Below are 17,631 nucleotides of genomic sequence, written 5' to 3' on the forward strand. Positions count from 1 at the left end.
TCTTTTCTTTTTAAATGAGGTTTTTAGCAATGCCTGACCTTTAAAAGGTTAATTGCTGCTCTTGTTAGAATCTTGTCAAACCAGAATTCTGTAGTCAGACCGCATTCTCATTACTGTGGAAGCTACAGGACGCCAGCACACACACTGTAATGCATGGAGATGAAAGAGATGAAAGCATGGCAACTCATAGGGGTCCCCTGTGTAAAACACAAGATCCCGGGCTAGCTCTCATTCCATTTAATGATGTGTTATTTACACAATAAAGATCTCTTTCCAGCTCTGTTGCTGGATGTCCCAATGCCATTACTAAATTGAATTCATCATTGTAAGTTTGCAAGAACAGGTCTTGTTTGCATACTGTAAGAACTTATTCAGATTCTTATTTTTCAAAATTCTTTTTAATGTTGAAATAACAAACTCCTTCAAATCTGCTTCATGGGTTAATCTTTCGTAGCTTTGGAACGGCTTTGTTTGATGCCTCAGTAGGTCATGCCAAACACTGTGATGGTTAATTGACGTGGTTTCCTATAGTGTCCTGTGCCTAGTTTCAGAGCTGCCAGCCCTGGGGCTTTGCCACAGGTATTATAAATATTCATCCGCTTCGACACATGCTTCATCAACGTTCGGCACTTCTCCTGGCAGCCATGTAAGACTTCATCAATGGTGCAATCAGAGCCACTGGCAGATTATTTATTTGCTCTTATTCTTTTAATTTGGTGGGAGCTGCTTGTGCCAAGCAGCCTGGCTATGTTATCAGTCCTGTCTGAGTTCCCGTTCCTGCTGCACTGTTTTCCCTTCTCCGTCTTTCTCTTCCCATTCCGAACCTCTTTATTACAACTACTGCACCATTTAACCGTGTCGCTGAGACGAGATGAGGTTAAAAGCTCTAAAACCACCAATGCAGACGAGCCCGGCTCTTTTGTATTGTGGTTAAGACGCTCGCTTGTGGTGCGTGGGGTCGCTGGTTCACTCCCAGCCTCTGCCCTGTTACACAAGCCCCTGCCTGTCTCTGTGTAGTTTAGGTCTATATATTCATTTCCAGAGGAACTGCACTAAGCAGCACGGCTGTACATTAATGACTGCCTCTCTGGTTCTTCTCTAGCAATTAGCACCTTGCAGTTCTGACAGGTACTTTATGGAGCAACACTGATGTAATGAGTCCACCACACGCTTGGTTATTTTTTTACAATTGTTATTTCAAAGGTTATACCACCTACATTTTGGTTGTCTTTTTCCTCTCTACATTTTCTACTATAGGTTATTCCTCTTCCCAGCCTCATTGCTACACCGCTACCTGTTTCTCTAGCAGACTGTGAACATGCCTGTGGCTGCGGATACCCTCTTGGGTCTCAGATCTCAGAAGCCACCCCTTTAGCCTAAACACAACCTAAGACCATAATGGAAGACAGATGGGTGAGAGTTTTGAACAAAAAGCACCTTGTAATTCTTGGGTTTACAGACGCTAACCCTCAAAGTGCTGTCTACTGAAGCACAGTTCCCTGGATAATGTGTTTCTCATCCCAGAGGCAGCACAGCCAAGCAGCCTGGGAGTGGCGAGTGGGACAGTTGAGACTAAACACAAAAGAAGAAGACATGTAGAAATAAATACAAAACTGATCCTCTTACCAATACAGCATTGCCATGAATGTTTTAACAACAGGATAATGCTTCTGTTGTTTTTAATAAAACTAAATCTGGAGGCACTTTTCCTGCTGTTTCTCCACTTGCACCATCAGCCCCTTGGTTTTAATCTGGGATCCTGTATCTCAAAGAGACGGAATTGGAGGCTGACTGGCTAACAGACACACTGAGGTGTTCTTATTTTGCAACTGCAGATTCCAGGACCACCTACACTGTCATGGGGTGGGCAGCAACACCTGCTGTATGTCTGATAGCATTAGAAAGAGCTCCATCGCTGAGATGACATTACAAACAGCTTAGCTGGCTTCTCACAGGGGCACAGAGAGTGTTCTTTAATTCAGTCAGGAAAAGGGGTTTCCACTGCAGCAGCAGGGTACATATACACAGGGTTGGCAAAGATGCACGGTGATCTTTGCCAACCCTATATATATATATATATATATATATATATATATATATATATATATATATATATATATATAGATTCTCTGGAATTTCAGGAATGAACTCCAAGGCTATTGATGGTTTGCCTAGACGAGGTTTTGTCTCTAATCTACAGAGCAGAGAACAAATAAATAAACTCACAGAAGGAATTTGCAACTTAAAAAAAAAAAAAATGTTATAGACCCAGTCAATGGACAATGTAATCCAAACATATGGGCATCAGTGAGAATGCTCTCAAGATTTCTTAGCAATTCATTTTATGAAAAATAACAGCCAAACAAAATAACCACAATAACCACAGTTTTTTCTTTTTTTTTGTAACAATCAGATCCCGGAATTAACCAGCGTCCTTCTGCACAATCAGAGCTAATTAAAATAATTGACAGAGATTGTTTTCTAATGACTACCAGACAAGGAAATACCACAGATTTAATTTCCTCAGCTGCTCCAAATCTTTCCTTTTTAATATCATGTAATGAATGACAATGGCTGCCGAGCTAATTCTCTTATTATCAGCTCTCCCCAGATTCCTCCCTTTCGGTTCCTTTCTACCGTCAATAGCCTGTAATCGATGCGAATTCCCTTTTTCTAGTGTCCCAGGGTTCTGCCTGCCAGTGAAACAAGAAGCCAGTGTGAAGATTAGTTTTATTCCACTGTTTGACTCCTATGATAGGTATGAATGCAATGAACAAACTATGATGAATAAATACAAGTTAAACCAGCAGTAAGAAAGCCAAAGATGAACAGAAGCCGCTTGTTCTGAATTCACAGCTTTCTGTGGATCGTGAGTGTGTCATCGTATCATGCCTTAAACTGCTCCTCAATTGAATGCTATGCAAAGTGCAGGATTAGGGTTGGCAATGTGAGAGCTGATATCGTGAACCGCTTACTGTGGGGCAGGTGACCCGCAGTGCAATACTGGTGTTAGTTACTGTGCAAAGTGCTTATAGTCTCCCATGTATGTCATGTCTGATGAATTCTTCTTCTTCTTCTTCTTCTTCTTCTTCTTCTTCTTCTTCTTCTTCTTCTTCTTCTTCTTCTTCTTCTTCTTCTTCTTTAGTCATCGTTTTGTATTCCCCATGCTCGATGTTCCACAGGGTTTAGAGGCTTCGTACTTCAACCACACAGATCATGTTTGGACAACTTCCCATTTTACATGAAACTGGGAACTGAAACGGGTCCCTTTTCAGAGTAATATTTCAGGCAACAATTTAGTTTAAGGATCCGCCAATAATGCAGCTATAAACATGTTATAAAGCATGTTGTTTACAATATAAGACAGATATATAATAACAGACTAGAGTTAAGAAACATGTAACCAAGCCATTCACAATCTATAAACGTGTTAAGGTACACTAATAAGAGTTACAGATTCTGACTAGAAATCGCACTGAATTACAGCACACAATTCGTTTTTGCTGTAGCATGCTATAAGAACGTTATACACAGCGTTATTACATGATTACGCGTGGGTACCACTTTACTGTAAGTATCCGTTATACTTTCTATGCCTGTCTGTCTTTACATGTCTCTCTCACCAAGTGTATGGGGCTGCTTTGCTTTTACAATACAGTTATTATACACTTTTTTTGTTGCTATGGTTTATAATCACTTTATAACAGACCCCTAAACTAAAGTGCTACCAGCATGTGTCTTTGAGATATTATTGTAATAAGCTGTTATTCCTTAGAAATAATCAACAAACCTTATAACCTTAATAACACAAGTATCGTTTATAAATGGGAATTTATGGAGCTATCTTTCTTCTGTCTTCCCCCTCTGAGATTTGAAACGACCTTGTCTGATAAACAACGCAGCTGTGAACTTACATAAAAACACAGCAATGCTGGCGTTTTCCTCTGAGGAAGCTCAGTCACAGTGGAAGTCACCCCTGAAAGACCCTGTGAAGACTCATACAGATATTCACCTTCATCAGCATGCTCAGTTCTCAGATATTCTACTGCATTTAAATGACATCATGGATGACAAATCTTTAATAATGTTAGGATTACGCTAATGAATTCCGCTAACCCTATTATGTACTTCAGAAATTGCAGGAACAATAAACTTGATGAATTAATTGACTCAGTTACAGTTCAGTAACGTCACCCGTGATTCGTTGAGTGTATGGGTGGGTGGAAATGTAAAGAACCTTCAAAATGAAAAAAAAAACGACTCCAGCACCCCTATTCATACTGTCTGTATCTGTAAGAACAGTACAAGAAATGGATGTTCTCTGAGGTTGGGTTCCCCAGAAAAATAAAAGCCCTTTTATCTGTATACCTTTACTTGAAGAGTAAGTAGCTTATACCAAACCGTATTGGATTGTATTTTGTACATCAAAAGTCAGACACACACGTAGGCTTTTTTTTAGCATCTTGTTCTTATTTTTTGTTTATTTATAGTTGTCACATAGCAACAGAAAAAAAAGTAAATACACTTAGCTCCTTGAATGAGAAGCCTAACATGAAAATACCCATCATATCAAAATAAATACTGAAGACTTACAAAACTAAACATAATCCTGTGCAATATTTATAGATTTACAATGTGTTTGTGCCATGGGTTCATCCTCTGTAGTGTTGGTGAGTGGCTCGTTGGTTAGGGCACTGGATGCAGGCTTGAGGAGCTTGTTTGCTGCGCTGCAAGATAATGGCTCAGGGAAACCGTAGCTGTTTTTGAGTGTTCAGCGTGAAGGGTCCTTGTTTTAAGATCTAGCTGTGGGGTCAGGAGGCTGGTGTAAGGTTAGGATATAAGGTCAGCATGCTGTAATGTTTACACGCAGTCTGTGCCCAGTTTAGCTCCCATCATAGAACTACTCCAGCCTCACGATGGGTGCCTCCTCTCTTTGGTATCTGTTAGGTCACACAGTAGAGCTTTAGTGGACTGATCCGTCAATGAGCAACAAGACTGACTGACCTGACCGGGCTTATCATTGTGAATACAGCTCCGACTGACTGAGGAAAGAACAGGAGAGGCTATCAGTCTAAAACGATACAAGAGGAAAGCTGTATAGAGGGGTCGCCCACTTCAAACATTCTCCAAGCATCACGTTGGATCATACCCATCACTTCAAGGCGCAATCTGGTTACAAACTTAGTCAAACTTAAATCATGTAATCAATCTTTTTGTTAATTGTTCATATTTGGTTTATACTCAGTTCAGAGTTTGTATTCACATAATACAATAATTTGGGATTCTGAACTCCAGTGTGTTTAATATTCCAGTCACCATCTTGAAATAAATAACTGTGAGCGCTGGGGATTTGAAATGGAATATCATCATCAATTTAGATAGAGCAGTGCTGGAAGTCAGTGATGTAGTGTAGCAGGCAGTCCCACATGTTTAGCGCATTGACAAGCCGTGTATGGTTATGATAGTGTGTGAGAAGATCAAAGCTATCCCCTTATTCATTGTGTGCTCTGAGATAACCGGAGTGCACCGGATAATCCATTTGTAGTGCTTGCTGCCTCTGAAGGGATTGCTATGGGGTTTAATAAACAGGACTCAAATGACAGGGCTGTTTACTGTGTTCACTGATTAACGGCGATTAGGGGGCTGTTCTGCTTTAAAGTGCATACTGTATATTGTATCCATCATCACACATATTCATAATACATCAAATTATTTAACAAGTGAGGAAAGCCCTGGTATTATTATTTTTCCCTGCAATTATAAATTATTTTAGCATATCCCACTGCAAGCATAGCCAGCGATTCTGCCTTCTTGCAGCAGCATGCACGGTTTTGAGCAACGTGTGTGTGTGTGTGTGTGTGTGTGTGTGTGTGTGTGTGTGTGTGTGTGTTTTAACTGTACATTTCACCAGCGGTGGGGGACAAAAGTCAGAAGGTGACACATGATCATCAGTTACCAATTACAAAATACAATGCTTCTGTCAGAAAGTGGAACATCATATTCAAATAGGATTGAAGCATCAGAACATAGAACTGTTGAGAATGATTGCAACCACCAATACTTCATGTAGATATCCCAAAGCGTTTGGTGTACAATCTCTCTGTTTCTGCACTGAGCAGTGGTAAGGCACTCAGCGCTGTGTGCTGAATTCTTACTGGTGTATACTGCTAGCAGCACCTGCTGAGAGGAAACCTGTCCCGTGGAGAGGATTACAAACCAACTAATGAGTGCCCATGCAAAACTCCTGTGAAACTGGTTGGATAGTCTTTGAGTCAGTGGTAAAAGAGCATTGACCAAGAAGGAGTTTCAAAACAAACAAACAGACAAACAGAAACACATCACTGACATGTTGAACCAGCAACCACCAAAAACATAGCGAGCGACACAACCACCTGAAACAAACAAACAAAACAAAACAAAACGAACAGCAACGCTCAAGTTCACGATTCTTTCAACATCAGTTTCCCGTTGTTGGTTTCCACAGTGCGGTGGTGAAGATGGTTCTTATAGAGGAGTAATCCGGGGCAGGTCCCAGGAGTTCAGGCTCTTTCACCTCCTGTCCGGTTCTAATGCTGTGTTGATGTGTGTCACGCCAACAGCGACTGAGAAAACACTGAACCCACTCGACTGAGCTTCAGTTCTTTATGAGCTCAAACCAAGCATGATGGAGTTTTGCATATCTGAATGGGCTTTCAAGGGGAGCTGCATGAACATGGTAAAGAGAAATTAACTTTGATCCAAGACTCCTGTTTCCAAAGCACGTGATTCAATCGTGTGCTTATAAAGTCACAAGTCTACCCATTTTTGGATTTCACTCATTTCTTTGTGATGTGTGTGTTTGATAGAGAGAGCGACAGAAGAATAATGAAGAATGAAATGCCTTTTCTTGTGTATAATACTATTCTGTTTTGTGTATTTTTGCCCAAGACAAACTTGCATTAACACGGCCAAATTTAGCTTCCAACTTTTTGGCTTTGACCAGATTCTTAGAAATCTGAAACATCTGCATTTAACTCAAAAAATATATTTGTAAACCTAACTACACCCGCAACAAATCCTTAATAATATTATATTAAGCTTAATCTGAAATGCAATACCTGCGGTAACACTCATCATACAGTGCTTGTTAATCATTACGTTGTAATTAGTGTCATTACTATTGTCAGCTTGTTTTCTGTGCTTTCCTTTCAAACTCCTTCCAGAGAGAAACCTAAATTCTTAGGATTTTGGCAAACTGTAGTTTCAATAGTCTGCAAACCTAACATTATATATTTAATAGCTTTGGCAATGTTTGGTTAATGTCCAGTGCACCTTTGAGGATGATAATGATACAAAGAGAGAGCGAGAGAGAGCTTAGAACAGACTTTCTTTTTTGTTACTAGTCAATCAGCCACTGAATCCCAAACAGGATTTTCTAAACTCGCCCGAATGAAGTCACTGCTATGGTAATTAAGTTGGTGTTGTGGACAAGCGATTCCAATCCGGTGGCACCAAGCCCTGCCTCATCCTCTGTGTGCATCCCTGTTCCCAGGTTCCATATGCCTCTCTCTCTTCGGATCAAAAGCAAGATTCCCGGGACTCTCTACGGTTCTGAAGGGATAGATTCTCCTGTTTGGGGTGATTTCCATTGTGCAGCACCAAATACCTGAAACCATACAACAGGAATATTAAAAGCAAAGAAAACAAAATGTTATATCATTGATTTACCAAAGACCCCTGCAGCAAAATCACAGCTCCCTTTATTATGATTCACCCAAGCAAGGCCTCACGATCAAACCCGAACTATATTCAGACACCTGCAGAGGGGGGTGACAATGGTAGCGATGAACCCATTCCAATCCAGGTAATTATTCTGGCTAGGCTGCATTCACCACCCCTTGCTATATACATTTAGAGGTAATCATTGCCAAGGTATACTTACTAGAGGCGAACATGCAGCCCTTTTCTTTAGACCGAGATGCTTATTTATAACCATTATTACTTTAATATAATGCGCTTATTTTAGGATAATCACAAGGCAATGAGGGGAGTGATTGAAGCGTGTTCTCTTTCCTTTGTTGTATTGCCCTGCTCAATGTCCAAAATCTACAGTCTAAGCTGCTTACCAGCATTGCTTTTTGATACACAAACACACTGGCAGTTGGAAGAGGGAATTGTTTGTCAGATGTGTGACAGATGGCAATGCTGCTGCCAACTAAAACAGCTCCCCTGGAAGGAATTATTTGACACCACGTTTTACTCTCCTGCACGAATGCAGAGCCGGGATTGGGGGGGGGGTAGCTGGGAGCTTTGCTACAGTGAGGTATAGAGGGGTACAGATTGAGGGAGAGCTGGGGACTCTGTTACGAGTAATAAGCTTTGTACTTGTGTAAGTCGTTATAAATGCTTGCTTTTACTTGGTACTCGGCACACCCCTATTATACACACACTTTTGTTTTGACCATATTTATGTGCTGGACCATTAGGCTGGTACACAACAACACATTGCGTGCATGTATTTATTCAGGGTTAGGCTGGTATTTTCACTAAATAATGTTTCTCTTTACTTTTTTAACAAGGCTACAGCTGAGTTGCCAGTAGAACACGGCTCACTAGAAGCAGCAAGGCACTCCCTGGATAGTAATGCCAGTGCTATTACCCTCTAACCCAGCTGTTACACTAGCCTTGACATTTTCATGCTTGAATTCATGACGCAGTAATGGGGAATATGCTATGCTGGAGCGCAACCTTGGAGCAGAAATCCAATTAAGGAAAAGAAGAACAAATATTGACTACCTTACCTATTTTTCGTTTCCAAAATAGCTGCCCTCCTACAGCAGACCATGGCCTTTAGTTGAACTCATTAGATAGAACTTTATGAGCCTTTAAAGAAATTGCTGGCTCTGAGCGTTTGCTATTTAAACTAGCCATCTTTATATATCTAAGGACAGGTGAAAAATAGGATACTGTCGTCAGCTCTTTTTAAAATGATACGTCTGTCCCTTATTTCAATAGCAAACTCCTAGAGCCAGCAATTTCTTTATAGACTCATATATATTTCTAAGATGTTGCTAAAAATAAAAATCCACATATTGTAAAATGTATGACCCATCTACAACATAGATTTTAGGCACAGTTTCAATTCCACAGTGTCAGCGAGCAACAGACTTGAATCAAAACAGGCTGCACCGCAAAACTGGAAGACGTGCATCCAGGGTAGCTGCCGTAGATATAGAGTATTCAAGGGGGTCTAGGTTCAGTCCTCATTTAGATAATAACAGACTTGGTCACGGTTAGAGACATGCCCACACATCCCCGGAGTGCTAATGGATTTTCTAATCGTGTTGTTCTTACAATGAAGCAGCGTAGGTGTGACCCCCCGGGCTTTGAGCCTGCTGACTGAGCACAACACAGTAATTGCAATTTATCTGACAATTAAGTGTTGCTTTTGGAAAGTAATTGGGTTCTAATTTGCAGACAGGGGCGTTGCAGATTCTTGTCGGTAGAGAGGAACATTGAGTGAGCCTGGTTAATACATTGTGCGAGTCCTACGCGCTGTCTGTGCCTAGATCAAACCCAGGTGGGTTCAGCACAGCTCTGTTTGAAATCCTGAGCCACTATACACACTGCTTCCCCTCGTTTATTGTTGAAAGAGTGGCGTTTATTAAAGTCTGATTTTGTAAATAAATAGCAGGATTCCAGTCTGGTGTTGGAGTCAACAGTCTAGGAAAGTTGAATATCAAAAATGTGTTTGAGAGGGGAGATAAATCCAGCAGGAACTCTGTGAATTGCTCAAAACCGATGTTCTTCATAGTAATATGCACATTTAACCCCTTCGTTTTTCTTTATTTAAAATGCAGGTTGATGCTGCAGTTATTTTATTATGTTCAGAAGTAAATGTAGAGCATTTTGGAGGTGCACATTATTTCAGGCACTAGCTTGGTTCATCGATTTCTTGAAATGCATTCCTACAGTACATGCAATTAAACAAACCAACAAACAGGTATCTGCACCATAGTGTGGTACACATAGACTCTCATGCATTCTCAAGATAGTGCGGTACAATTAGGTGACAAGGACCACCATTCATCTGCAGCAGAGAGTCTAAGGAAAGGGCTGCATGCATCTTAATACAAATATCCATCCAAGTCCATCACATTCAGGCAAGTGGGTATGAAGACGCGAGCCTGTGCATAAGCAGGTCATCATGAAATAAGGACATACAGAAAGCGCCAGTATATTTCTGTTGGGTTACACACAGCTATCCACTCATGTAACTCGGGCGCTTTGCTTTCACTCCGGGCCGTTTCTCTGGGACCCAGACTGTGCTCCCTGAGCTCCAGCAAAGCACTAAAACCATTAACTGCTGTTTACATAAACAAGCCAGCCGGAGACAATTCCTGGGAAGAAATTGGGCTGAAAATGTACCTTTGAACACAGCGCTCTGACGTTGTTGGAGTGCAAAAGAGGAAACGTGCTTCAGGTTTTAATGTAGCAGAACGCAAAATTGTTGCCATGTTGCCGTATTGGGAACCCACAACCAGACGGCTGGCTATCACCGAAATCCAAGCTATCTCGTGGAGCGCTGTGACAAAGCTTTCTCTCAGCAGACATCAGTAAGGGATGTGTAAAGGACTGGACCCTTGAAAATGCCAGCTTCCCGGAACAAGGGAATAATAACCCCCTTGGTGATGCTCTGCATGTTTGTGTGATACCAGAGACTCATCTTGTGTGCATGTGTATGCATCCTGAGGCAGTGCAGCATTGCATGTGGGTCCATTTCTTTTACCACAATAATTCTTAGCACTTCTAACAAGATTTCATGTTCCTTCAGAATGAACTGAACAGGATCTCTCTTGTCTGGTCCTGTTGCTACGTACAGACAGGGTCAGGTGAATATACAAAGGGAACACAGTGAGTGTGGGATTAAAACTCGTCCTATTCCATCATACCCTTTGCTCTGATCAACAGACCACCCCACGTTGCTGCATTTGCTTTGCACATTTAGCGTCACGGTCTTGCTGGCTGAGACTGGCTGACATTAAAGAGACGCAATGAGTATCGGTTACAAACCTACCCAGGAATTGACTCTGGAAGAGTGCATCTCTTATAGCTCCCGAATGCAATCTTGATAATGTGCAGAATGTATACATATTTGCTAATGTGTAATAGTGTTTAATATAGTGCAAGCAGAATGCTGTCAAAGAGCCAGCAAGGAAGGTAACCAGTGTCAAAGCTAATGAGAGTATCACTGATGGCTCTCATGAGAGGAAGCCAGTGGGTAGAACATTCTGCAGCTGTATCATTGAAGAACAGTGTAATAATAATAATAATAATAATAATAATAATAATAATAATAATAATAATAATAATAATAATAATAATAATATAGAGGGTTGGCAGAGAGGTGAACACGGGCTGTGGAAAGTTCAGCTTTCTCTGGTGGCTTGAATAGGAATATCAGCTCAGAGATGGGCCAGTGACAGTATTTGTGATGGTACTGTGTTACTGTGCTCCCAGCATTTACAATGTTACTAAGAAATCGGGTAACAGTGGTAGTTTCAAAAGCTGTTGGAAAGGAATCAGGTGTACACACTTACACCTTCTGCCTGTGAAATAGCAACAGAGCCACACAAAGGCACGGCACTGCCCTGTAACAAACACAGCTCTACCGGTGAGAGTGAAGGGGACTTGAAGCAGACAGTTAACTATTTCACAAAGCTAGTTTGACGCTAGTATAGAGTATAAGCACAATGCCAGTGCATTGTGGTCTTGTTTATTTCCTTGTCAGTTCTACTCTATTTTATATTATAAACAGGGGTGGAAAGTACTACATACCAGAAGTAGGCAGGAATCCCCTGCAAGGCTCAGCTAGCAACGCTGTCATTTTTCTATTGTCTGGTGTGTCTTTCTTACATTGTGTCTGTGCTATATTTAATTAATGTTCTGCTGTATGTTGTTGAAGTCTTTCTGGAAACCATTGCAGATAAACAACTTTTGCAAATGAATGAATGAATGAATGAATGAACGAATGGATACATCTCTCCAAGCCTAGCTGCAGTGAACACATCACATTACAAACAAGCCCCAACACAGAGCTGTATTGATCCATTAACTTGCCCACCCCTGCCATGCATTATCAGGCTCTCCCAGATGAGCTGGAGCGCTCGTCTCTAGGGGTCTGATGTCTTTAAGAAGCGCTGAAGCTTTTAGCATGTCCGGTTGCTGCTCCAGCTGCCAGCCTGACTGAGCTGGAAGGAAAAACAGCCCAGTCTGATCTGTTTGTTTTAACTTCCGCTCGGCTGCGGAGCTCTCTGCCCACTCGCTTCATCTCACGTTAATTAAATTGCAATCACTCTTCAACTTTTCAGCTCAACTGAGTGTAAGTGCGTCAAGCTTTAACATCTGTAAGAGATTGCGGGCATAGCCTTGGCTTCATCCCACGCATGTCCATTTCAGGAATTATGGACAGCACCTTCGCTCACTCCTCGTAAGATTCTGGTCCGTCTCGACATTCTTAAATACATGTTTTTAAAAGCCTATTTGTGCTCCACACAGATACCTTCGTGCCTGTTATAGGGATCATGGTCAACATGGATTTTTAAAGTTATTTACTCAAATAGAAAAATACACCAGAACCAGAAAAAAAAACACCTCTGATGTCTAATTTGGAAACTTTCCATTCACAGAGAACAAATCTGTCAGTGTTAATTTGACAGAAGAAAAGCATTAATAATGTGCAGTTGTACATTGTGTTCTCCTGCGGGTAGTCTTTATCACCGTTACTAAAAGGTTTGTTAAAGAATAATTCTGCAATTTGAAAAAAAAGTAATTCCTGGAAATCGAATTGTCTTAAACACAAACCTCACTGACTGAGAGGGCCTAAGTGCACTTATCCCTGAAGTACTAGAGGTATTTTTATATGACTTAACTAAGACAATTCTAACTATAATTCTAAAGTGCATAAGGAGTAGAATCAGAGCATGTGAAAGAACAGGTCATGACCAGATAACGAACGCTGCTGACAAAATGCATACAACACAAGGAACTTAAAAAAAGCGACGCTCCCTTAAAATATCACGCGAAATAAAACACAGAAACACATCTTCAGCTTTAAAACAGCAAGCTCCATTGAAACAAGAGTCGTTCCCAGTAGCCTGAATATATTTCAGGGTTCATTAGTAAGATCTGCTGCAGCTGCACTTTCATTCCTTCACAGTGTGCTAACCTACTAACAACAATCCAGATAACGAGTAGGGAGGACTGCCGGCATGACTTTCTCTCACAAATATTTCGATTATATTGGACTGTTACATGCTTTCAGATGCTTATGATGTTTCTGGGTGATGCATTTAATGTAGCTTTGGGATCCATTTACTCAAGCTATGTTCCATATCTATAAATGCATATATTTCAACCTGTATTCTCTTATATAACTTCTAAAAACATATTACAGAAAAGTGGATACTTGTATTTCAATTTCTTTCTTTCTTTCTTTCTTTCTTTCCTTCTTTCTTTCTTTCCTTCTTTCTTTCACTGCTTCAGCCACAGCCACAGCTATTATTACACTATTCAGATGAGTAATAGTCAATTGATCGGGATGATTACAAATCTCAGACCTTTGGTGGGAAAATCATGGGCAATTCATGATTTAACAGCTAGGGGGCACTCAGGTTCTTAACCAACAGTGGCCTGTTTGCAATCATGAAAATCCCCTATAGAATACATTCGTTTTATTAAGCTATCTCTCGCTGTGTCTCGCTGGTCTACCCGACCCAGACTGCATGCTTTAAACAATCGCAGTGAGACTGCACTCTGTCACAGTTCAAGACAAAGCTATAGGGAGCTCTCCTGGGTTACTGGCTGTCCCTTTGCCTGTGCAGGGTCGAGGATTGAAGGTATCCCGACGTTACTAAAAGAGAAATAAAAGGGAACATTCTTAAAAAGACAAATATCCCAAATCTGAGCGTTTCAACGTTGGAGCTTCTGGAAGCATACCAGTTTGGGAGAAAGAAACCCAAATAACAATACAAAGAGATTCTGGTCTTATTTGATGGCTTCAGAGCAAAAAACTGTTACTCAGTGAAGTCCTCAGCATAATCAAGGGAAGAAAAGGATGTATTTACTGCCTACAGGAAGCAGGCACAGTGAGAAATCTGAGGAACAAAGCAAGTGATTAGGGTATTATACAGTACATGCATGTGCTGATCTTGACACGTGGTCCATTCGTGAACCCTCTGATTACAGGCACTCTTTCTAATCAGATTGTATTTCCAATCCGACTCATACACAGTGCGGTAAGGGACAGCGAAGTTTAGTTTGCTGTGTGATTCAGAGATACACCCTGGAGCCCTTATTTGGCATGCAGAATATACTCTAATTACAATTTCACAACTCTATTTGCTATTTCTACTGCTATCTCATACAGGATCTCATTTTGAAATCTAGACGTACTGGAGAAACGAGCGTGGGTGCTAGCGGAGCCGCTATGATGTTCCAGTGCCCACACAGCTCTGCTTATGAAGCCCAGAGTTAATCACAGCCTTTAGCCTTCTATAACAGGAGCTTGTTTTCATCTCAGAAGCTGCACGTTCTTCACATCAATGCCGATGCCTTTTCCCTGGTGGATCCAGAGCCAGGAAAGGGTGCTGAATATTATTATTTGCAGAGTGGAAAATTGTGCTTGCTTGCTTGCTAAGCGTAGAGTTGTGAAAGTGCTTGTCTAGACGTGACCCTTCAGCACTCTGTGTGGTGATCTGCTTATATAACAAGTGCAATGCATGGAATGACAGCATGTTTAGACCTCAATTAAAAAGCTGGGTTTGAAACAGTGCGATTCACCCAGTCACACCTCCTGTCATTGGATCTGAATGAATGTATCTATATATAGATAGATAGATAGATAGATAGATAGATAGATAGATAGATATAGATATGGATATGGATATGTACAGTATATTCTGCATGCCAAATAAGGGCTCCAGGGTGTATTTCTGAATCACACAGCAGACTAAACTTCCTCCGAGAGTCTACAGAGATTGATGTTGCTCGTCTTTGTTTGTGAAAAGCTCCCAAGGTACTTGACAAGGCTAATCGGGGGGGGGGGGGGGGGGGGGGCAGGAAGTCTGAAATGTAATGAATTTCTTGGACTGAGTATTGCTTGAGTTTGCACAGGACTATCAGCCCCCGTACACCTGGAGCGTCTTTCAAGACTTTCAAACACCATCACCCCTCCAGCACGCCGCCGCTCGTTAGCTAGCACATGCAGGTCCGTGTACAGTCAGGGGATTACACAATGTTGCATCTATTTCTATGTGAACGCGTTAGGACTTTGTGCACGTTGATAGAAAAAAAGAAAAGACTGTACGTAGGTTTTTTTATTCATCACTTGAGGGCCACTCAATCTCCCAGCCGGCTAGCTTCTCGATGAATGGATGAGGATGGGTGAGAAACTAGCCTGCCCCACTGTGAGGCATGTAGCACTATAGAGAGGAAAGGAGGCGAAGGTCACACCAGCAGGGGGCACTTTACCAAGCAGACAGACAGTCTAGGGGAGGGGTTCACATGTCACTCTTTAGTCAGGGGCTCTTTGACAGTCTCTAAGTACCAACACAAATTGAAACTCTCCAAATGTATTTTTTGATAAACCTTGTGATTTCCTTGCAGCACTGCGGATGCTGTTGTTAATGAAAAAAAAAATCTGTGGTTATCCGAGAAATAGATTTGGTGCTAAATGGTGTCTTCTAAATGAATTTATAAATGCGCCTCGTAGTGCTGCTTCTGAACCAGCAATAGTTTAATTTCAAGGCTCATCAGGAATGTAAAAAAAAACCTGCTGCTTCATAGCGCTAACCTTTAGCGGTGCATCACAGACAGTCTCAGGGTCCACCACTTAGCACAAAACTACAGACAATCTTCCCAAGGATCGTGAAAAAGAGGCCTTGGTATATGTATCATTATTTATTTATTTATTTATTACTAAAGTTGCACAAATACCCTTTTGTAACTGTCTCTGTTCCAGGTAAGTCACAAGATAGCATGACTATATTTTGTCCCAGGTCTATTTCAAGTCCCTAAATAAATGTCCTGTTTTGAACATTTCCAATACCCATCATTAGGAGGGTGGTACAGAACAATGCCAGCACCCTTGGTTAGAGCTGAAGACCGGACGACAGTGGAAGCTTGTAAACGCTGAGCCCTGACATGTTTCTGTGTGCCTGCGTGTTAAGCATGTTTCTGTGTGCCTGTGAGTTAAGCATGTTTCTGTGTGCCTATGAGTTAAGCATGTTTCTGTGTGCATGCGTGTTAAGCATGTTTCTGTGTGCCTGTGAGTTAAGCATGTTTCTGTGTGCCTGTGAGTTAAGCATGTTTCTGTGTGCCTGCGTGTTAAGCATGTTTCTGTGTGCCTGCATGTTAAGCATATTTCTGTGTGCCTGCGTGTTAAGCATATTTCTGTGTGCCTGTGTGTTAAGCATGTTTCCGTGTGCCTGTGAGTTAAGCATGTTTCTGTGTGCCTGCGTGTTAAGCATGTTTCTGTGTGTCTGTGAGTTAAGCATGTTTCTGTGTGCCTGTGAGTTAAGCATGTTTCTGTGTGCCTGTGAGTTAAGCATGTTTCTGTGTGTCTGTGAGTTAAGCATGTTTCTGTGTGCCTGTGAGTTAAGCATGTTTCTGTGTGCCTGCGTGTTAAGCATGTTTCTGTGTGCCTGTGAGTTAAGCATGTTTCTGTGCGCCTGCGTGTTAAGCATGTTTCTGTGTGCCTGTGAGTTAAGCATGTTTCTGTGTGCCTGTGAGTTAAGCATGTTTCTGTGTGCTTGTGAGTTAAGCATGTTTCTGTGTGCCTGCGTGTTAAGCATGTTTCTGTGTGCTTGTGAGTTAAGCATGTTTCTGTGTGCTTGTGAGTTAAGCATGTTTCTGTGTGCTGGTGAGTTAAGCATGTTTCTGTGTGCTTGTGAGTTAAGCATGTTTCTGTGTGCTGGTGAGTTAAGCATGTTTCTGTGTGCTTGTGAGTTAAGCATGTTTCTGTGTGCTGGTGAGTTAAGCATGTTTCTGTGTGCCGGTGAGTTAAGCATGTTTCTGTGTGCTGGTGAGTTAAGCATGTTTCTGTGTGCCTGTGTGTTAAGCATGTTTCTGTGTGCCTGCGTGTTAAGCATGTTTCTGTGTGCCGGTGAGTTAAGCATGTTTCTGTGTGCTGGTGAGTTAAGCATGTTTCTGTGTGCCTGCGTGTTAAGCATGTTTCTGTGTGCCTGTGTGTTAAGCATGTTTCTGTGTGCCTGCGTGTTAAGCATGTTTCTGTGTGCCGGTGAGTCAAGCATGTTTCTGTGTGCCTGTGAGTTAAGCATGTTTCTGTGTGCCGGTGAGTTAAGCATGTTTCTGTGTGCCGGTGAGTTAAGCATGTTTCTGTGTGCCGGTGAGTTAAGGAGAGAGCAGCATTCTTTAACCACGTGCTGATATTTGAGTACACATGGCAGTACCATTCAAAGAGCTAAGACAATCATAATGTTTAGAGCTCTGCAAATGACACCGTCATCCGCACCTTCGACATCCTGGAGACTGGCCTTGCTGTCACTTTGGTTGGAGAAAAAAGAAACAGAAAACAATGTCGCTGTCACTTTCCCATCGGTTGGCTGGCTCACAGGTACCAGTACTGAGTTT

The 17,631-nt window shown here is 41.6% G+C and overlaps 1 protein-coding gene across 2 annotated transcripts in view; it reads right to left on the reverse strand.

The window, feature by feature from the left end:
- Positions 1-4,464: 4,464 nt before the first annotated feature.
- Positions 4,465-17,631, reverse strand: part of LOC131696650 (5-hydroxytryptamine receptor 4-like) — a 65,288-nt gene continuing 52,121 nt past the window's right edge. For both annotated transcript variants that reach the window (XM_058996499.1, XM_058996500.1), the window contains one exon: positions 4,465-7,645. In XM_058996499.1, the coding sequence (XP_058852482.1) occupies positions 7,558-7,645 (88 nt within the window). In that variant the 3' untranslated portion in view covers positions 4,465-7,557. The remainder of the gene's footprint in view (positions 7,646-17,631) is intronic.

Source organism: Acipenser ruthenus, chromosome 22 (genome assembly GCF_902713425.1).
Source record: "Acipenser ruthenus chromosome 22, fAciRut3.2 maternal haplotype, whole genome shotgun sequence".
Taxonomy (NCBI): domain Eukaryota; kingdom Metazoa; phylum Chordata; class Actinopteri; order Acipenseriformes; family Acipenseridae; genus Acipenser; species Acipenser ruthenus.